General features: G+C 54.7%; 8 protein-coding genes across 8 annotated transcripts; 4 read left to right on the top strand and 4 right to left on the bottom strand.

Annotated features, from left to right (window-relative positions):
• Window position 1: 1 nt before the first annotated feature.
• CLAFUR5_09107 (4-coumarate-CoA ligase 1) lies at window positions 2-1,760 on the bottom strand (the record flags this gene model as incomplete). Its single annotated transcript, XM_047908255.1, has 2 exons — window positions 2-1,671; window positions 1,724-1,760. 2 exons carry the CDS (start codon window positions 1,758-1,760, stop codon window positions 2-4), a joined length of 1,707 nt encoding a protein of 568 aa, XP_047766129.1.
• An 873-nt stretch (window positions 1,761-2,633) lies between these two features.
• CLAFUR5_09106 (MFS siderochrome iron transporter C) lies at window positions 2,634-4,673 on the top strand (the record flags this gene model as incomplete). Its single annotated transcript, XM_047908254.1, has 5 exons — window positions 2,634-2,674; window positions 2,723-2,938; window positions 2,990-3,013; window positions 3,069-4,434; window positions 4,485-4,673. The coding sequence occupies 5 exons, from the start codon at window positions 2,634-2,636 to the stop codon at window positions 4,671-4,673; spliced, it is 1,836 nt and encodes a 611-aa protein (XP_047766128.1).
• A 186-nt stretch (window positions 4,674-4,859) lies between these two features.
• Window positions 4,860-5,620, bottom strand: CLAFUR5_09105 (uncharacterized protein; the record flags this gene model as incomplete). The annotated part of the gene is made up of 2 exons (XM_047908253.1): window positions 4,860-5,412; window positions 5,463-5,620. The coding sequence occupies 2 exons, from the start codon at window positions 5,618-5,620 to the stop codon at window positions 4,860-4,862; spliced, it is 711 nt and encodes a 236-aa protein (XP_047766127.1).
• Window positions 5,621-6,654: 1,034 nt separating this feature from the next.
• Window positions 6,655-6,975, bottom strand: CLAFUR5_09104 (uncharacterized protein; the record flags this gene model as incomplete). Its single annotated transcript, XM_047908252.1, has 2 exons — window positions 6,655-6,684; window positions 6,736-6,975. 2 exons carry the CDS (start codon window positions 6,973-6,975, stop codon window positions 6,655-6,657), a joined length of 270 nt encoding a protein of 89 aa, XP_047766126.1.
• Window positions 6,976-7,200: 225 nt separating this feature from the next.
• Window positions 7,201-8,173, bottom strand: CLAFUR5_09103 (uncharacterized protein; the record flags this gene model as incomplete). The annotated part of the gene is made up of 2 exons (XM_047908251.1): window positions 7,201-7,909; window positions 7,956-8,173. The coding sequence occupies 2 exons, from the start codon at window positions 8,171-8,173 to the stop codon at window positions 7,201-7,203; spliced, it is 927 nt and encodes a 308-aa protein (XP_047766125.1).
• A 585-nt stretch (window positions 8,174-8,758) lies between these two features.
• Window positions 8,759-11,124, top strand: CLAFUR5_09102 (uncharacterized protein; the record flags this gene model as incomplete). The annotated part of the gene is made up of 2 exons (XM_047908250.1): window positions 8,759-9,801; window positions 9,852-11,124. The coding sequence occupies 2 exons, from the start codon at window positions 8,759-8,761 to the stop codon at window positions 11,122-11,124; spliced, it is 2,316 nt and encodes a 771-aa protein (XP_047766124.1).
• A 1,292-nt stretch (window positions 11,125-12,416) lies between these two features.
• Window positions 12,417-14,152, top strand: CLAFUR5_09101 (uncharacterized protein; the record flags this gene model as incomplete). The annotated part of the gene is made up of 2 exons (XM_047908249.1): window positions 12,417-13,781; window positions 13,832-14,152. 2 exons carry the CDS (start codon window positions 12,417-12,419, stop codon window positions 14,150-14,152), a joined length of 1,686 nt encoding a protein of 561 aa, XP_047766123.1.
• An 863-nt stretch (window positions 14,153-15,015) lies between these two features.
• Window positions 15,016-18,021, top strand: CLAFUR5_09100 (PCI domain-containing protein; the record flags this gene model as incomplete). The annotated part of the gene is made up of 1 exon (XM_047908248.1): window positions 15,016-18,021. The coding sequence occupies one exon, from the start codon at window positions 15,016-15,018 to the stop codon at window positions 18,019-18,021; it is 3,006 nt and encodes a 1,001-aa protein (XP_047766122.1).
• Window positions 18,022-20,326: the final 2,305 nt, after the last annotated feature.

Here is a 20,326-nt window from a genome sequence, read left to right as displayed (position 1 = left end):
TCTACACGTCTAACCAACCCACTCCTCTTCCCCACCACCCCATACTCTCCTCCCTAACCACAACCCCCTGCGCCCCCTTCCTATGCTGATCCCTCAACATCCTCCGCAATATCTTTCCCGACCCTGATTTCGGAATCTCCTTAATAAACTCCACCTCCTTAACAGCCTTATACCTCACCTTCTTACTCTTCACAAACGCCAACAACTCCCTCCCCAGCGCCTGCCCAGGCTCTTGCCCTGGTTTGGGGACAATGTACGCCTTGGGGACTTCACCCGAGTAGTCGTCTTGGATTGCCATGACGGCGACGTCTTCGACTTCCTCGTGGCCCAACAACAAATCTTCGAGTTCAGCGGGCGCGACGCCGATGCCACGGACTTTGATGAGTTCTTTGATGCGGTCGAGGATGGTGATGATGCCGTGGGAGTCGATGCTGCCTTGGTCGCCGGTGTGGAGGTATCCTTCCTCGTCGAAGGTCTCCTTGGTTGCTTCGGGATTGTTGAGGTATCCCATCACGATCTGTGGTCCTTTGGCACAGATCTCCCCAGGCTCGCCGATCTCCGCTTCGTTGCCGTCTTCCTTGATGATCTTGACGGTGGTGCTGGCGCAGACGGTGCCGACGGTCTTGGCGTAGGAGAAGTCGTAGAGCCAGGGAGGGTGTGTTGCGATGCAGGAACAGGATTCCGTCATGCCGTAACCTTGCTTGAAGCCTGTGTTTGGGAACTTCTTCTGCAGGAGCTGGATGATTTCATCGGACATGGGTGCTGCGCCGGAGGAGAAGCGCCTGACAAAGGAGAGGTCGTATTGCTCTACCAATGGATCTCGGACCAATCGAATGATGAGTGGAGGGACTAGGAGGAGTTCGGGGATCTTGTACTCAACGATTGCGTCGAGCATGAGTTTCATGGTGGATTGAGGGAGGCAGTAGACGGATGCGTTGATGAGGAGAGGGAGGTGGAGGACGTGGACAAGGCCAGTGATGTGGAAGGAGGGGAGGAGGGCCAGGATGCGTTTGTGATCGGAGGGCGTGATTGGCATGATCTGGAGGCATTGAGCGATGACATTTTGGTGGGCGATCATGACAGCCTTGGGTAGACCAGTAGTTCCCGACGAGAACGATAGAAAGCCGCAAATGTCGAAGTTCGTCTTGCCCTTTGGAATGGAGCAAACTGGGACTTGCTCGCCGAGTTGCTTGCCTTCCTCAATAAGAGTCTTGATGTTCTTGAAGCCCTTGAGCTCGCCTTCCAGGAGGAAGATGTTCTCCTGTGGCAGGCCAACGGCTTTTGCGGAGTTGATGGCGACATCCATACTGTGCGGGTGTGTCATCAAGAACTTGGCATCTGCTTTCTGGAGCGCATAGGTCATCTCTTCCTCATTGTATGCTAGACTGGCTCCGGAGACTCTGCCACCAACACGCAGTGTCGCGTGCATGGCGACTGGGTACCATACTGTATTGGCGCTAAAGAGCGCTACTGTCTCCGTCTCTTTGAGGCCGTACTTCTTGACCAGTGCGGCCGACAGGTATGTGGCGTTCTCTTTGACTTGCTTCCAGTTCAACGTTTCCTTGGCCACGACATCTGTGAAGCCGCCCAGCTCTTTCTCGGGGTATCGTCGGAGGGGTGAGCAGGTCGGGCTTTCGAACAGCCATTGCCATGTGGTGATGTCGCGTGGCACTGGATTGCGATCAGCTGCTGTAGCACGTAGTCACGCCGGGTCTGTACTGACGGAGGATGTCCTGCTGTAGACTGGGGAACTTGGGCATCCTGGTTGACACGCGTCTGTGGAACAGATGTGAAACAGGTGAGAAACAGATGTGAAACAGATGTGAAACAGATGTGAAACAGATGTGAAACAGAGATGCAGACGGTGAAAGAGAACGAGACCTACCTGATCGTATAAGTTACTACTCGCTGGCGCCGTGTCAATGCATCGTCCTGCTTCCGCCCTCGGATGTCGCGCTGCATCGCTCACCAAGGAGGAGCTGGACGTGGGGCAAGATGGGCGAAAGGCAAACCTGCTTCCATCAAGCCCCACCTTGTCGACAGACATCACTCCTACATGTGCCTGTTGTGCTATCTCTTCCCTTGCGACCGCAGACGTGCAACAAGCGAGGCTGTGTTGATGGAATGCCGATGACATGTCTCAAGGCTCATGCGATCCACGCGTCAGCCTTCCCCATCATGGCATTCACGCCACAACGACACAACATGATCATCCTCTTGAAGCAAACCCCTATCAACAAGGCTGAAGTCTCCCGTGGATAGTGTTGGTGTCAAAGAACTTGGACGATGCCGACACTGAGACTGAAAAAGTATGCTTTCTTTGTCTCTCTCCCTGCAAGCTACCTTGACTCTCGGCACACACGGACAAGAGGCAGGGGAATGGTGGTCTCACCAACTGCCAGCAATGCCACATCTCACCCGGCCGTATTCGTAAATACCAACAACACATGCTCGCTGCCTACCGTCTGAGAAGGTCGTCAGAATCTCTGCCACCATACACAAGCCACGCGAATCTCATGACCTACCGCGACACGATATTGAGCGGGTCTGGCATCTGAAACCCGGATTGGGAGGAACCTCGTCTGTTGGTCAGGCGTTTGGAAGCACTTCATATCTGGAGTACACGGCGCAAGATGTTACCATCGGGGACAAAGTATCAATTACTACATACTGCGTAAGTACGGCCCACCAGCACGACCCGGTCCAGGCTAACATCCACCAGCGGATCCCAAGATGTGGCTTTGGGACCTTCGGACTCTTTCGGACTGAGTGGCATTGACGTGATAGCTGACAACGATACTGAACTACGGGATCGAAAGTCGAAAACGTTCTCCGAAGATGACGACGACCTGGAACTTCAGGAGATGGCAGGTGCTGAGAAGTCACATCTTGATGCGACAGCATGGTCCTCCACGACGAGAAGGCATTTCATCATTGGGTAAGAGGACTACTCATTCAAATGAAGCCAGTGTTGACAATCCGCGTACAGGCTGGTCATCATGATCGTGGTCGGGTAGGCATATTCCGAAAATATTCCAAAATCGCAGTAACTAACAACCACCTTCCAGCGGCCTAGAAGGCTCAATGGCTGGCTCATTCAGCACATACGCCCTGTCCGGTCTGAACAAACTCTCCGAAGAAGGCACACTAGACGTAGCCAGCTCGGTCATTTCCGTCGTGCTCAAGCTCCCGTTCGCCAAAGCATCCGATGTCCTAGGCCGAGCAGAAACTTACGCATTCGCCGTCAGCCTCTACGTGGTGGCGTACATTGTCGAGACTTTCGCAGGATCCTTCAACACGTTCGCTCTTGGCGCCGCCGTCTATACAGCAGGAGCGGCGGGAACTCATGTTCTCACTTTCGTCTTGATCGCCGACTTTACTTCGATGCGGAATCGAGGATTGGCGGCTAATGCGTTCTTTCTGCCCAGTCTGCTCACGCCAGCAGTCTCTGGTATTCTAGTCGATAAAGTCGTCAACGGCATCGGATGGAGATGGGGCTACGCTCTCCTCGCGATCTTCTACCCAGCAGGCGCTTGCTTCCTGGTCATGACTTTATTCCGCAGACAACGGGAGGCCAGAAAAGCCGGAGCAGTGGTTAAAAAGAAGATCAGCTTCCGCGACTTCGCGTTGCAGGTCGATCTAGGCGGCCTAGTACTCCTGACCCTCGGCCTCGCCATGGTCCTGGTTCCCATAACCCTCTCATCCAAGAGCAGCGGCCACTGGAAAACGGGCTGGGTCCCTGCCCTTTTCGTCCTCGGTATCACCCTCCTTCTCTGCGGATGGCAGTACGAACGTCGCATTGCTCGCCATCCAGCAGTGCCTGGCAGCTACTTCAAACTCCCCGCCATCGCCGCGACCCTCTCCGTAGCAATCCTCGATGCCATCGGCTACACCGTGACCCACACCTACCTCTTCCCCTGGTCCGTCGCAGCACACGACCTCTCGCCCCGAGACGCAACCTACCTCAAACACGCCTCCGGCGTCGGCCAAGTAATCCTCGGCCTCGCCCTGATGCACCGAATGCGCGCCTACAAATGGCTGGCCGTCTTCGGCTCGATCGTTCGCCTAATCGGATACGGCCTCATGACCCGTCTCCGCACCAACAACAGTACGCTCTTCGAGCTCTTCATCGGGCAGATTATTCAGGGTGCGGGTAGCGGGATTATTGAGACGACGATGATTGTGGCGAGTCAGATTGTGGTGCCGCATGCGGATGTTGCGAGGATTACGGCGATGATTGCCATGAGTCTTCATTTGGGAGGGGGGATTGGGAGTGCGATTGCTGGGGGGATATATACCAGCTCATTTAAGGACCGGCTGCGGTTCAGGCTGGGGAGTGGGGTGGGTGAGGATGTGATTGAGAGCGTCTATGACTCCATTACGGGCACGCTTCCCGAGTGGGGCAGTGTGCAGAGGGTTGCTGTTAATGCTGCGGTGAGTTTATCCCCGGCTGTGTGCAAACGGGTTGCTGACAGATCTCTTAGTATTCGGACGTGATAGGATACATGACCTGGGTGGCACTTGTGATGTGCTTCCCAGTCGTGTTCCTGTTGGCGTTCGTCATGCCGAATAACAAGCTCGGCGATGGGAAAGATCTGGCTTCGGAGAAGACCGCGGTAGATGCTGATGAGCTGAATGATGTGCCGTTGCGGACGGCTCAGATAGCGGCTTAGAGGTTTGAGATCATAGATGAGGGATATAGAAGGACATGCTGATATATTGCCACCGAACGCAGCCATAACAGACTCCTACTGATCCCAGTAACGATTTATCGGCGAATAAGTCGCATGGGTGTCATGATTCGAACCCACGGAACCCGCTCACTCGCAACATCATTCCAGCCTCCACTCGCTTCTCCTCTAATCGTTAATATACTTACACCCACTCAGCTTCGAAGCTCCATAAGCCACCCTGATTGAACCATACGGCACAACACAACCTCCCAGTCCCACGTCCTCAATAGCATCCTGCTTGCGCGGCTTCCTGCTTACATCCTTGGCGTCCCTTCTTACCTTCCGCTCCAGAGGGTTCAGCCGATGTCTCGATTCGTACCACACAACGAGCCTTCTAATCATCGCAGCATCACGATCTCCGACCAGCTTCAGCCACTCGCCAAAATAGCGCTGATCTCTCGTCGTTGGCGTTGCCACAATCACGAATGTCGTCTGGCTGTAGAAGATTGGCAGGGCTTCGGAGCGGATCTGACGATCGAGGCGGAGGAGCGCGGGCATGGCTGTTCGCTGAGTGATGGTGACGACGCTTTGAGCCCGTGCTTTACGGTAGGTGTTAGGGTTTGTTCTGAAGGGCTTGTCGTCATCGCGAGCAAGGACGTATTCGTAGATGCGGATACGGAGCTCGGCGGGGAGCATGTTGAGGTGGGCTCTGGTGTGGGAGGCGGTCATGGCTGGGATCCTGGAAAGGGGTCAGCTCGATGTCATTGTGTGAAGTGAGGTGAGGTTCACTGCTCTGCGAGTTTGCGCTGAAGTTCAAGAGAGGTCGCTTGAATGGCGTTCTGCAGGGCATCTTCGGTGAGACATGGAAAGGCCTTGCGGAGCTTGGCTTTTGCGCCTTTGAGGACTTGGGCGGTGACTGCGGTGATGTTGGTGGTGAGGTCGGTCATGATTGTGGTTCTGCTTGATGTAGTGCAAAAGTGGTCTGAAGCAGCCGTGGAGGATTGGAAATTATGTAGCTTGTTGAACGTCGGTGATTTTGCATGTGCAAATTACAGTCACAAGTGAAGTCGGCATTAGACGTGTCAGAATGACGCCTTTTCGAGAATCAGAAGCGTAGACATATGCGCTGTCGATGTCTCTGTGAGATGGGCGAGGGGGCTGAAAATGGATCGCCTCGCAAAGCCACAGGAGCCTCTTGTTTTTGGGCTTAAGGAAGATAGTCATTACATCAAACACCGCTGCTAGCTATAGCAAGTCGAGGCGAGTGTCGTATGGGGAAAAGGTCGGCCATGAATATAAATATCACAGCACTGCCCATCTCCCTCATCAGAATCCTTCGCACCAGCAAGCACGCTGACTCTACTGCAACCATAAAGCGTCTGCCAGACCGACCTCTTCATCCTCCGCAAGATCTCTCCTTCGACCTGGCCCCTTACGCTCAATCTTCACTGCAAATCTCTGGCGCACCTCCTCGTCCTTCGCATCCTTACGTAGCTTGCGCGTAGCTCCAACACAGCTTTCACACAAGTCCGGATTCATCACAAGCTGCGATACACAACACATCCCACACGGTACCCATCTGAATCCTTGCCTCACCAGCTCAAGCTCATCCGGGTCCCAGTCCAGCTCATCCATCTGCGCGCAGCAAGTCAAACAGCTAGTGAATCTTGACATTCTACCGGGACTGTGGCAGGCCGGACAGATCATCATGTGATCTTCCATGCGCCTCCCACGGCTGTGGTACTTTGGTACGACGGAGAAGATTGTACCCGAGCGATACTTGCCATCCGCAATGCCGCAGTCAATGCAGTGTCTGATGTGTCGATCGACGTCTCGGGCGTAGTGTCTTGTTGATTTGCTCTTTGTAAATTTTGAGCGCGGACGCACACGGAAGCAGCGATAGCATGCGAAGCCGTCTGTGGCCTTTGAGATCATATGGATTGGGTATGTCTCGAAGCTGCCGAGTGGGCCAGCGCAGAGGTTATGCTTTGTCCAGAATTGGGCCTTGTATCTACAGTACCTGTGTTAGCTGGTACTTCTTCCTGCAAGATAGAGTCATTACCCACACAAAATCTGCCTTCTCCCTATGCGGCCATGTCTGCGGCTTGACTCGGTGCTGAAACCACCGGTCGACCTGTGACAAGCGGATGGCATCCTGGTATCCAAGGTGATCGAAGATGCAGAGCTGCAGTTCTCCAGGCAGACGCTGCAATCGCTGGAAGAAAGTAACGGGCGGCGGATCAAGGGGTTTCGCTGCTGGTGGAGGCTCAGACGCACGACGTGCACGTCCTGATGGCAGCATGTCTGTGTGTGGTCGAGAGGGTGCAAGTGAAGCTGCGAGGTCGCCAAAGATGGCAGGGTTGAATTTCGATGCGCCGAAATATTGTCTTCGATTATTACCCACTAGTGGGCACGCGGAGTTCATCCTAGGCCCAGGCCCGTGCAGTCCCCGCGTGCGAGTCGCAGCTTTCACATGCTGGCGATCTCGACTTCTCGCCCTTGCCTCGCGCACCATCTCCTCAACCTCCTACAGCCAAGCTACATCTGCCAAACCCTCTCCATCGTCCTCCAGAAGCTCCTCACCTGGCCCGAAAGCCTTCCGCTCGCGCTTGCTCATCTGCTTCTGGTGGCGCTGCTGGTCCTTCCAGTCCTTACGACACATCCGCGCATGCTCGAAGCACTGATGCTTACACGCAAGTCCTGGATCGAGAACCAACTGTATTGCCTCGCAGTTCAGACACTTCACCTTCGCAAGCCCTCGCTTCACATCCTCGTGCCTGCAATTGGCCATCCACCTCGCAGTACCGTTCAGGCACTCACGGCAGCGTCGAGCGTGGAGGAGAATCTCATAGGGGCTGATCTCCTCGCAGACTCGGCAGACGATCAGTGGCAGTTTCTTGCACGTGATGATTGGCTTCGCGCCGTCTCTGTTGCCGCGACAGTCTCGGATCTCGTCAGTCGTGACGGAGAGCGTCATGCCTGGTCGATACTTCCCATCAGCAAGACCACAGTCGATGCAGTACCGATATATGAGCGACAAAAAAGTCTTCTCGGTCTCCTTTGCACAGAAATTCTTCGTCATTTGCAGCGAGAACTTGGTGCGAGGACGGACTCGGTAGCAGCGGTAGCAGGCATAGTTGTTCTCGGTCAGGCGCATAACTACACCCCGTCCCCATGGTCCCTTCATTCTCTCGGCAACGCACATGTTGTGCTTCTCCCAGAATTGAGCCTTGAACCTATGATGCATGAGCATAACTCAGCACGAACGTATGTGTTACTTACACGAACTGGGCTTTCTCCCACTCGGGGCACTTCTCGGGCTCAACCTTGAGATGGAAGTACCGATTGACCTGCGACAGACGCAGCGCATCTTGGTAGCTCAGCTGTGCGAATATGCCAGCTTGTAGTTCCTCGGGCAGGCGTACGAGGCGCTCGAGCAAGCTCGGCGGTTGCACAGCTGAAGACTCGGCAGCACCGGCATTGTCCTCGATAGGCGCCATTGTCGGGCTTGACAAAGCAGAACAGAGCTGCGTAAAGAAGGGCACTGCTTGACGTGTTGGTGGTGGTGGTGGTGGTGGTGGTGTTGCGTATTCTCAAGGTCGCGTCTGAAATGTGCAGCAGGACGTTGATTTTATAACTTTGGTCCGTGCTGGTCCCATGTCTGGTGAACGCCATCGCCTTCTCGGGTCTTCCGCTGTTTTGACAGTTGTGCACTGGTCACAAGCCTGGCCGACAGAAGTGAATGAGCAGCAAATCCTGCTGCACTCTTCGAGGATCGGAATCGTCCAGTGCAGAGCCAGTGCTTATGGGCCTTTTGCGCATTTTGCATCAACACTGAAGCTCATTCCTGTCAAGTTGCAAGGCTATGCGCTGCGTTTGGAACACAGACCAGAGTACCGAGCAATCACAAATCTGTCGTGGTCAATGGCGCCAGGGTATAACATGTAGCTGTGGCTGCAAGCTCCCCACTCTACGCAGCAACTTCATGCACCTCAGCCGCATCGCATTTTGTTCCAATTCTCGACCCGAAGAGACCAGCTGTATCCTTCGTGACTGATGAACGTTGAGACTTGGTTGTATAAGCAATGGCCCGCCTCTGCCACTTCTGTTCCTCCCTCAACTTACAACGCTCCGACTTCACCTCTCCACCCTGGCTCCCGGAAGAGCGCCGTAACGTGGACGTCTGCACCAGAACCTTCGCCTCGCTGCGAGAGTCGCGTTCGGCGTGCGAACTCTGCAACCTTATCTGGTATGCACTCGATAAGAGCGACTCAAAAGCTCTGTCATCCGGCCAAGACAGCGACATTTGGAGTCTACAATGGGCACAGAACACTTACGACTGGCAGCCTGACGATGAGACAGAGGGTGTCGAGGACAAATTTGGCTCGGCCCTATACCCCTGCTTCGAAGGCGTGAGGCAGGACTATGGTATTCAGCTTATCGATGATGCAGATACTGACGGCTTTCTGCGTGGTCGACTCGTTGGCGAGGAACTTGATGTGGATCTGATGCGGAAGTGGATGGACCGATGCAAGACGCAACATGCCTGGCGCTGCGAGAGGACCTTCCTGACTCCGAGGAAAATAGAGGCTACAGATCTGGCGTGGTTGACGGTGATTGATGTCGAGGATATGTGCCTACGCGATCTGTCAATGTCTGAGCTGGTGACGGATATGACGGATATGGTGAAGCCGTGGGCTGGACGCTATGTTGCTTTGAGCTATGTCTGGGGCAGCAGCAACAACGTGCTCACGTTGAGATCGAACGAAGCGCAGTTCCGAAATTCTGGTGGGCTGGATATGAAGCTGCCACTGACCATACGGCACGCTATGGAGGTGACCAAAGCTCTCTCACATCGGTACTTGTGGGTTGATTCGCTGTGTATCGTGCAAGATGATGATAGCACGAAGCAAGCGTTGATGGATGTTATGGATGCCATCTATAGCAGTGCTGATCTAACCATCGTAGCCGGTACTGGCACTGGAGCAAATTCCGGGTTGTCTGGCTGGTCGGACAGGTCAGAAAGATCACAGCACTTGGCGGTTGTGGACGACGATCTTCGAGTTGGGATACTTCCGTACTACCAACGCGAGCTGCTGGACAGTCACCACAGTCAGCGTGCTTGGACGTGAGTCAAACAAGGGAGAGTGGTACGGATTCCAGCTAAAACCGTGGCAGGTACCAGGAAACCTGCCTGTCTCCACGGTGCCTGATCTTTCTCAATGGCTCAATCTATTTCAACTGCAGCGTGGGAGTTTTCTCCGAGCAGGTACACGCAGAGGTGGCTGGCGTATATCCAGAATCTTCGGCGAACACACTTGGTAAGGATGACCAGGCGCAGTACATCCTACAAGGTTGGACGCAGCATGTCCATTCGTACACGAGACGATCCTTGACGTACCAGCTCGATGGCCTGAACGCCTTCAAAGGCCTCATACGCGCAGCACCTCTTACACTGATCGTTGACGAGTCCCTTTATGCTATGCCAGCATCATGCTTCGACTGGGCAATCTTGTTCGCTGGCACAGGGTCGCTCATAAGAAGGCCAGAATTCCCGAGCTGGTCCTGGGTGGGATGGCAAGGAGAAGTCCAAATGTCTCTGCCGACTCACAGCAGATACGACCAGATGTGGCTCCTTCAAGGTACATGGATTGACTGGTATCGTGTCTCAAGCGTTGAAGGCACCTGCGATGCGATCACATCAAAATGGGGCGACTTTTTTCGGCGAGCTCGTGAGATCGTTGAGGCCCTCGATCACGGCCAAGCCATTCGCGATACGGCTAATGATCCCAAAGCCGTGGACAGTGAAAATGAGTCAGATGGGGAGGGTGAAAACGAAGCACCAGTGTATGCGAGATCTCCGGACGACCCATTCGGCCGACGGCTTCATCCAGAGGCCATGCGACTCATTCCTGCGCGCCCAGGTGCTGCGTACAAGCAGACTTCATGCTCGCCACGAGATAGTCGGCTTCTCTGTTTCGCTGCACCTTTCGTTAGCGTTCAGACGACGACACGCAGAAACCCGTCTCGCATGGACTCAGAAGCGACATTATCCTTAATTGACCGGCTCGGTCGAGTGTGCGGATCGATCTCCGTAGCCAGTGAGGCCGGTAGCACGAGCGTGAGTACCGTGAAGCTGCTCCTCCTGTCAGTGACAGCGTATGGCGACCTCAGTCAGTATCATGCCAGCGGTCTGACCGGCGAGATCTTCCGAGAGTATGAAGCGGAGGACGACGTGGGTGAGTACATCGAGGAAGGCCCTGAAGGACTTGACTACTTCAAGTTCTTGAACGTCATGTATATCGAGGCAACGAGGCGCACTGTGACGTTGCATACCGGCGGAAACGACAAGCAGGCTGTTGTCCATGAAAGAGCCGGTCTTGGCTTCATCTATCGCGAAGCATTGCGCCATGTCGGTGAGATCTCGTGGGACGGGTTCGTGCTGCGGTAGGCGTCCATGGGTGGAGGTGAAGGCGAAGGCAGCATTCTGGTGATGATATCTGTCTGAAAGCCAGACGTTGCGTGAGGTCGTGGTGTTGTTTCTGCAGAAACATATTCGCAGTGGAGTCATCTGTGTCATCAATATCGTTTCGTGGGGTCAGTGCACTGTGCACCTCACACAGCTCAGCTCAGCTCCTACCACTTTGTGTTGGCGTCTTTGCGCTGCGATCCATGCGTCGGATCATGTCGCTGCTGCTGCGCTGCACAGCCATTTCAGCCATGTTGTGCAGTCGTCTGCGGAGCGTGCTGTCCACGCTCACCCAGACAACAAGATAGCCCGCGAACGCATCCGGGATATGCTGCATATGCAGAGTGGATGAACGCTTCGATGCCGTCCCGCGGTACCAGTGTACCCTCGATATCTGTGCGGTCGCGGTTCCACACGTCAAGAGAGAGTACTGTAGCACGTTGTGTGTCGTGGCCCCTGACTACTGTGCTGGAACAGGATCGAGCGGCTCGACGCCGAAAGCATCATCAGCAGTGAGACGAAGCGTCGACACCGTTGACATGCTCGCCACGGAGATGTAGCAGTCGCGTCGCCGTCATCGCCCACGCGAGCATCACAACCTTGACGGATGGACAACGCTGCACGCGTGAAGAGTAGAAGGAAGATGCAGCAGCCTTATCGAATTATGCGCTGCTGTCGTCGACGTGATCGCGTTGCTGGGTTGGCGAATGCGGCCGTGCTAAAATAGCTAGCGTTACGACGCCTTCGGGAGGCACACCAATCATGTGCTATCGCAGTGCGACGATCCCTGCGCCACATGCAGGTACCGTGGAGCTAGTTTAATGAGCATGGCTTGTGCGCGGCCACCCGCTCGAAGCACTCTCCGCCGCTCGCTCTCCTTGTCTGCTGCTCGCAACACACCACACCGTCGTCGAAGCCACCGCAACAGACGCCCTCGCCCGGCGCCCACACTCCTTCACCACCCTCTCTGCGACAACGCTGGTCCGCCGCCCTTCGTTCATCGGCGGACTGAGATCGCGGCCACTCCTTCCTTCGATTCCGAATATTACTGCTGGGCGAAGCCATCTCACATTCCTCGCGACACCACAACAGCAGGTCTAGACGACTGCACGCTCGCCGCCTGCATTCCTCATCTAGCCGCCATATACATCCATCTTACCACCTTCGAGTGATTCTCCGACTTCAGCTGAGCGCGTCTCACGCCCGACGGCAGCACGCCTCGTCACCCATCGAAAACACCCCGACAATTCCGACCGACGATACCGAGATTCGACATGGGTCTCCACAAACGACACAACGCGGGCCGCGTCTTGAGGGATGCCGACGCGAGGAACCATCTGGCAATGCACAAGCGCGACAGCCATGGCGATCAACCAAGAATGCATGTTCCCGACGGCTTCGAGCAGACAACACAGGACGATTCCCGCGACAGTGGAGGCGTCTCCGTGGTCTACGTGACGCTCCCACAGACCTTCTCTGGAGCCGCCGTGTACTCTACCATAGGCGTAACTCCAACAGCCGATTCTGCAGCTCAGTCCACAGATGATGCGTCATATGCCTCGGCCATGGCCTCGTATAGCTCTGCTATGTCTGAGTACAACGCGGGTAACGGAGTCGGTGCTTCGGCCACCCCAGTTGCCGTTGTGACTCCCAAGTCCAGCGCGCAGTCTACTCTGGCGACTTCTCTTCAGGGTGCAGCATTGGCCTCCTCAAGCGTTGCCGCAACGCGTCTTGGAGGCACCCCAGTTCAAGCTACACGCGCAGCAACCGCCAGCACTTCCTCCAATGCACAAATCGAGCAGTCCGGCAGCGAAATGTCTGGTGGCGCAAAGGCTGGCCTTGCCTTCGGAATCATTCTTGCAATTGCCGCGGCCTGCGGCCTGATCTTCTTCTGCTGGCGTAGAAAGAGGAACACCAAACAGCAGGAAGACATGCTCAACGAAAAGCACGGCAGCTTTGCTGATGCCGGTGCACGACGCGTAGAAGCTGGCGGTCCTCGCGACCCAGCAATGGATGCCATGGGTTCAGGCAGGCGCGACTCGTCCATGACCGAGAAGGTGCCTGCAAGTGTTCGTTCTTCTCGCACTACTTCAACCGCTCCACGTCTCAGTCTCCGACCCGTCACTCAATTCCTACCCAACATCGGGGACAACAACGCTCAGAACAGAAACACCGGGAACAACTTGGAGGTTGCAGGTGCCCAAAAGCGAACGTCTGGCTGGGAACGCACACCAGCTGGTGCTCAGCAAAATCCGTTCGATGATGCAACAGCAGAAAAGCAAGCACGATCGAACACCCCACCGCAGAATCCTTTCGATGAGCCCGAGGGCAAGCGATCGAACGACTCTCAGGATGCTGCAAGGGCGGCTGGTGTCGCAGCAGGTGCCGCTGTCATGGCCAACAAGAAGCACAGTCCAAAGTCATCCTGGGAAGGCAGCGACCCAGCAACACCAAAGTCGACCAGATTTGGAACTGCTGCCGCTGTGCCTGTTGCTGGATCTCCTCGAGGACCCCCTCCACCACGTGGCCCGAACAATGTTCACCGTGTTCAGCTCGACTTCAAGCCAAGCATGGAGGATGAGCTTGAGCTTATCAGCGGACAGCTTGTTCGCATGCTTCACGAGTACGATGATGGTTGGGTGAGTACACTGCCATACTGTCTCGGCAACTTTCCACTAACACTTCGCAGGCTCTTTGCATTAGGATGGACCGTAGCCAACAAGGTGTTGCACCACGCACTTGCCTTTCGAAGCTCCCCGTCAAGCCACGTCCCCAAGGACCTCCTCCCCAGGGCTCTCGTCCGGGCACTTCTCAAGGTCCTAGCGGCCCTTCCAACCCACCGGGCCCAAACGGACCAATGCACCAAGGACCGATCGTGCCTCGCCCACTCACACCGAGCCAAGGAACCCGATCCCCATCGCCGACGTCGTCGAATGGGGAGGCTTCAACTTCAACGGGTGGCGCCCCGGCGAAGATAGAGAGGAAGCCAGTGCCTGGCCAGGCGATGTAAGCCCATTTGGGCCACATCGTGCTGATAGGTCCTTCAGCGATCCTTTTCCTTGCGTTGACGAATTACGTGTCGATCTCCACGACTAGCTAAACATACGGGGTTGGAATGTTAGCGATTCTACTTCACCTGCCGGCGATACTCGCGAACCATCTGCTGCTGCCGGGCCGCCTTACTCTGTCGACCCAAACATCGGACGCTTCGACTCCAATGATGCGGCGAAGAAGGCCTCTGAGCCTGTTCCAGGCTTTAACGAAATCTTGAAACGAAGCCAGACCGCGCCTGTTCCACTTGCTGAGCTTCTCAACAAACCGCTCCCGGCCTTGCCTATACCACCAGTACCCAAACGCTCAAGTAAGCGGCCAAACCAGAGGGCGGCCACGGTCAAGGAGAGAGGCGAGTCGAGAGGCTTGCGCAAGACGTCCTGGCAGTCGCAGAGTGGCGAGAATTGAGCTTTCTATCTTGAACGAAATATAGTATCTGTGCGGAAATAGCGAAGGCGTTCTAAGTTGTCTGTAGCTTTTAGATGTGCATACTGTGTCCTCTCAGAAACATGAAGAGCAAACATGTTGCGCTTGTAGTATCTGTTAACCATGCTCGCAAAGGTTGAAACATCTTCCTATCTTTTCCATTAATCTTGCAAAGTGAAGTGGGTGGTTTCGATCAGTGTCAGTGGCATCATTGAGATGTAGGCCGATGTCTGTCAATGCTTGGGAGGACCTCGAACAATGCAACAGAGAGAACGGATCGCCGCATATGGACAGACGAGAACAAACGCTGCTACAACTTCATACTCCTGCGAAAGCACCATTATTTACACTTCCCCTGTTACTCTGCTATCGAAGTATGTATGTTGGTCATAAACCATGCCAGAAGAAACCCCAGCCCAGCGCCGCCGCCGCCTCGGCACAGCGGGGCAAACCCGAGTCCGAACTAACCGAAGGCCGGCACCTCTGAACATAACGCGTCCGACACAAGCTCAGATTGAAAAAGGCAATACACCAAGCCCGAGTCCTACGAAGGAGAAGGAGAAGGAGCTACCGCTGCCGAATTGGAAGACTGCGCCGTATTACGGGACCGCTAAGAAGGACGACGACGACGAGGTGCCGGCATTTTTGATACCGGGGACGGAGAGGGTTGTTAGGGATATCGGGGAGGTGGGTGTTGGGAGGTTTGGGCCGGGTGCGCTTGGGGGTAAGGGGTCTTTGTTTGGGCCTGGCGTCACTGTGTTTGGAGGGAAGGAGGAGGGGTTTAAGAAGCCTGGCCTTAATTGGCCAGAAGTGCCATTGGGAGGGAGGGTTCTTGGGACTGGTGAGAGTGTGAGACCTGGGTTTCCGATTAAAGGTGCCGCTGCAGCTTTTGGGACTTCGACTGGTGGATTGGGATTTGGGGGTGTTGAGGCGAGTCCTTGGAGTGACGGAGCGGGAGTGAAGGGAGGTGAACAGAGACCGACTTCAGCGATTCCTGTTTCGAGCTGGACGCCGCGCGCGAGCAATCTTTCTGCGGCGGCGGCGGTGTTTTCACCTGCACATACATCTTTGCCGAGTCAACAACAGACCACTGCACCGCCATCTACACCTTGGGCGAATCACCAACATTTCACTGCACCGCCCCCTACACCTTGGACCGCTAGGCCTGCCGGCTTTGGAGACAATCGGCCGTCCACGAACTTCGCGAGTAACACCGGCTCGAGTAACATACCTCCAAGCGGAGCTTTAGGGACAGAAGCGAGCACATCCGGACAGAATCATCCACTCGCCACTTCACTAAACAGCTCAAACTTCAATACTCGATGCACATTTCCATCGTCGTCGACAGGACTGGGCGCATACGGCGGCAACGACCCGAGCGCGGCGGTACAACTTGGTGGCGACCCTCAGGTCGTGAATCAGGACGAAGATATCGACTTACTTGACGCATCGCCCGAGGTCGACGAGGATCTTGATATTGTTAGTCGAGTGGATTCAACGCAGTGGAATCCAGCGTTTGGTCAGGCGCCAGCGGCTGCGACTTTTGCAAATCAAGTCTTCGAGTCGCAAAACGGGCGATACGAACAACAAAATCAATTCTACAACCATATCAGCAAGCAGAGAGAATCTGAGCAGAGAGCCTCCGAGCAGAGAGCCCTGGAGCAGAAAGCCTCCGAGCAGAGAGAAGCTGGATTGAAGGAACAACTCAAGCGGGATTTCCTAGCACGACGAAATATTGCCGACGTGCCCAGCATGCCACCGCAAACTCAGTCAGGAACTCCCATTCTGGGCCAGTTTCTCGTCGCTATCAATGGCTTCATCAAGGCGGACAACGAAGCGGGAATCACAGACTACATGGTCATCGAGCCGCCATACTCGGACATGTACAACAAGCTGATCTCAGAGCTGCAACAAAACTTTCCGCCAGGCTCCGAGGAGGTACTCGAAGAGAAGTGCAGGCATGTGCTCAGTCATGCTCGAGATGGAGTTAACGGAAGTCCGAGCTGGTCGCAGTTCATCAGATTCGTGGCGCAGTATCTCAGCTTTCTGAGAGACGTCGATATGGACCAGAGCAAGTACCTCCAGACGTACGAGCTGCTCGTTGAGCTTCAGAAGAAGGCCAACAGCGCCCTCACACATGCCCAGCTGGGACATCTGGTGCTTGGTACAGTCATGTCCGCAGCCAAAGCCATGTCTCGACTCGCTATAGGCCTCGACAAGCAACCTCACCTCATCGCGCATCTCAAGTCAGCCCAGATCACCGAGAATACAAACGAGAACGAAGCACGAACGCTCCCTGAGCGTGCGGTGGAGTTCATTAGGCCAGCTCTATCGAACTGCGTCACTGATCGAGCGTCCAAAGTGACCAGAGACGGCAAGATTGAAGGCAAGCAACGTGGCGCCTACAATCTCGCCAACATCTGCCTCAAAATCTACTTCCAATGCCGCAGTTTCAAAAACGCTACTTTGGTGTTTCAGAGCATCGGCTCGACAACAATGCCAATCTCCGCCTACTCTAGGCGTGATCGCATCACATACCTCTACTACCTGGGCAGATTCTGGTTCCAGAACAACCACTTCGAACGAGCTCGCCAAGCTTTGCAGCAAGCATACGACGAGTGCTCTGCACAAGATCACAGTGTAAAGCAGCGACGCTACATACTGGTGTTCCTGATTGCCAGCAGCCTCATCGTCGGCCGCTTCCCAAGTCAAGCAATCTTCCAACGACCTGAGGCGCAGGGTCTGCAGGAGCGCTTCTTCCCGCTGATGCAAGCCATCCGATCTGGAAACCTTGCACTTTTCCGTCAGCACATGAGCCTCGAAAACCCACACTCAGATTGGTTCCTTCACTTTCGCATACTGCTACAACTCAAAAACAGATGCGAAATCCTCGTGTGGCGAAGTCTCGTACGCAAGATCTTTATCCTTAATGGAACAAAGTTCGACCCGAACAACCCACGAGCAGCTGTGACATTCGACCTCGACGATCTCGTAGCAGCCTTATCAGCTCTCGAGAAGCAATCACGCCGACCCGAAGACGAAACCTACATCGACCCCGACCTAGACGGCGCAGAAGATCAAGCAGAAGCGGAAAGACTGCCCGACGTGCGACAGATCGAGTCGATCCTCGCATCGCTAGTGGATCAAGGTCTGCTGAGAGGCTTCATCGCGCATCGACAGCACAAGTTCTCGATCATGGGTGTGAGGAACGCGGGCGGTGATGCGCTTGCTGCGGGTTTCCCACAGCCTTGGAGAGTGCTTGAGCAAAAGGTGAGTCAGGAGGAGGGTTATAACGAAATTCCTGGGTGGCAAACGGGGGCGCCTGGGAGCATGGCAACGGGAGGCGCGATGGCCGGGAAGGTGATCAATTTGGCTGGATTGAGGCAGGTCGGAGCGTCCTGATGGCGTACTCAAACAATTCGCAAGCCGTGAATGGAAAATCTGTCCCCAAGTCAAGCGCGCAACGACGTTCTTTCTCTCCCAGCAGAGCTGCGCATTCAGATCTACGAGCTCATCGTGCAGGAATCATGCCACGAGCTCAGTCTCGATTACGGCCAGCTGCTAAAAGGCGATGACTGGCGGATCCCCGTCAGATGCCTCGCGACCTGCAGACGAATCCGCAACGAGATGCTGACCACGTTCTGGGATATTTGACCATCATCACAGCGGCAAGATGGGAATCCCTTCTCCGGTGCCTGTCGCTGGACTTCTACCACAAGAACTATGGAGGCCCGCCTCTTTCCGATGATGCAGGAACTGCTTATCAAGATGGGTCCTGCACAGTGTAGCAAGATACAGCGAATCGTCGTGTGTACATCTAGGAAGTATCTACAGGATGGAGGTGGCTTGGGCTAGGCAGTCGTCCTAGAAGAGCAGGTGCTTGAAGAGATGCAGCTGTTGTCGTTTGGCTCGGGGCAGGAGGCGCTGGAGGCATGCGCTGGACATCAGGTTGAAGAGGCAAGGTACACAACGGTGGCTGCACCGCCTTTTGGTTATAATGCGGCCACGCCCGGTCAGGTCCCTCGTCAACGCTCGAAAGTCCTTCAACACATGGAAAACGGGACCTGGTGGCGAAATACCTGGCAACACTTCAAGCCACATTTCTGACCCCACTCCAAGGTCTGTCTCTCACTCCACTTCAAGCATTTTCTCTGACTCCACTCCAAGGTCTGTGCCTGTCTCCACTTCAAGCACTTGCTCTGACTCCACTTCAAGTTCTATCTTCGGCAACAATGCAGATTTCAAGGTTCGTCAGTGTCTCTCCAAGCGTGTCGGTCTTTCCACGATGCTCGCTGTTTTCTCTCAGCCAAGGCAACAGCGTAACGACACACAAGCACCGACAACTACTCTGTGCACCAAATCGCGTTTAGTTGCCCAATGAAGGAATGGCCGAAGATCCATCTTCACTGAACCGAAATGTTCCGTACAGCAGACAACATCGCTTTGAATTGCCTTCGGAGGCGATGCCAGAAAAGCCTTGTGCCGCGATATACACATCACGATCCTTCTCGCATGTCCTGGTCAGTCTAGTATGTAGATGTCTTACAACATCGGAGCCTTACCGGGGCCTTGCCCATACGAACCACATATACCCGAGACCGAACTACTTGGGCCGAGAACGAGAAAGCACTTGCACTGGAGTTCGCGCAACTTCGCACTCGGGCCAATGTCATTCTGCCAGGACCCCTCGAAATCGTACAATGGGACCAATCGATACCATGGTCTCCAATCTCGATGGTGTTGCATGACCTCTATTCGGAAGGCCCTACCTCCATTTTCACCCCCGTACGGGCAGCAAAGAGCGCTGCCGGCTTTCAGCCGGCCGCAAGCCACCCGCTTTTAGCGGGTTCTGACTAACTTTTAGCGTAGCTGTAGCTTAGTCAGTGAATTGAGCTAATAAGAACGCGTAGATCTGTTTACTACGTACGGTCTAATAGCTAAACGCGCCTCTTTACTCACGCGGTACTTACGAATATTACTATATTATAACACTATGACTACTTAATCATATTACTCGAGAATTAGATAACTAACCTTTCTAAATATCTGTCACAGTGAGGTAGTAGACGAGTTGCAATTCGGATCTACGAAGAAGAGCGCGAGATGCGCGAGCTATTTGAATGCGCGCCAAGCCCGGATAAATGTTGATCCGGCGCCGAGCTATTCACTGCGGGGTAGCGCGTTGCCTGTGCACGCGCACCTTCATGCGTGACAGTACCCCCCCCTCCAAAAGAAGGAGCTCCTGCGACTGTTGTACCATTCAGAGTCTGTGCGCGCGGTGCAGAGCTAGCATTGCCAGGTGTGGTGCGTCTTTGTGCTTGCTCATCATATGCTAGTTGTCGCATCCGTGCGGTGCGCTGAACGGCTGTGAAGCCGTCAATCTGTTTTCCTTGCTCATATACTGGGGTTGGCGCTGAGTTGTGCCTAACCATGTCACCTTCGTCTGTTACGCGCACAGGTCTGGATGTGGCAGCGTCCGGCGGTAGACCTTTTTCAATCACTGTAAGGCCATACAGAGATGGCGCTTCAGGCAGCCCGACAGGTGGCTTCGGCTTATTCGGATGTTAGGCGTAGAACTCAGCCAGTATCTCTTCGCACCTAGGTATCAGATCATCCTATCGCTAGGTCTATTGTTCGCCGCTCTTGTAAAGCATAGTGTACTATACTTGCTTGTTCTTATACTTCACTACTACGTCGAGTACCTTGT

Source organism: Fulvia fulva, chromosome 9 (assembly GCF_020509005.1).
Source record: "Fulvia fulva chromosome 9, complete sequence".
NCBI lineage: Eukaryota > Fungi > Ascomycota > Dothideomycetes > Mycosphaerellales > Mycosphaerellaceae > Fulvia > Fulvia fulva.
Note: the sequence above shows the minus strand (reverse complement) of the source record. Positions and strands in the feature narration are given on the sequence as shown.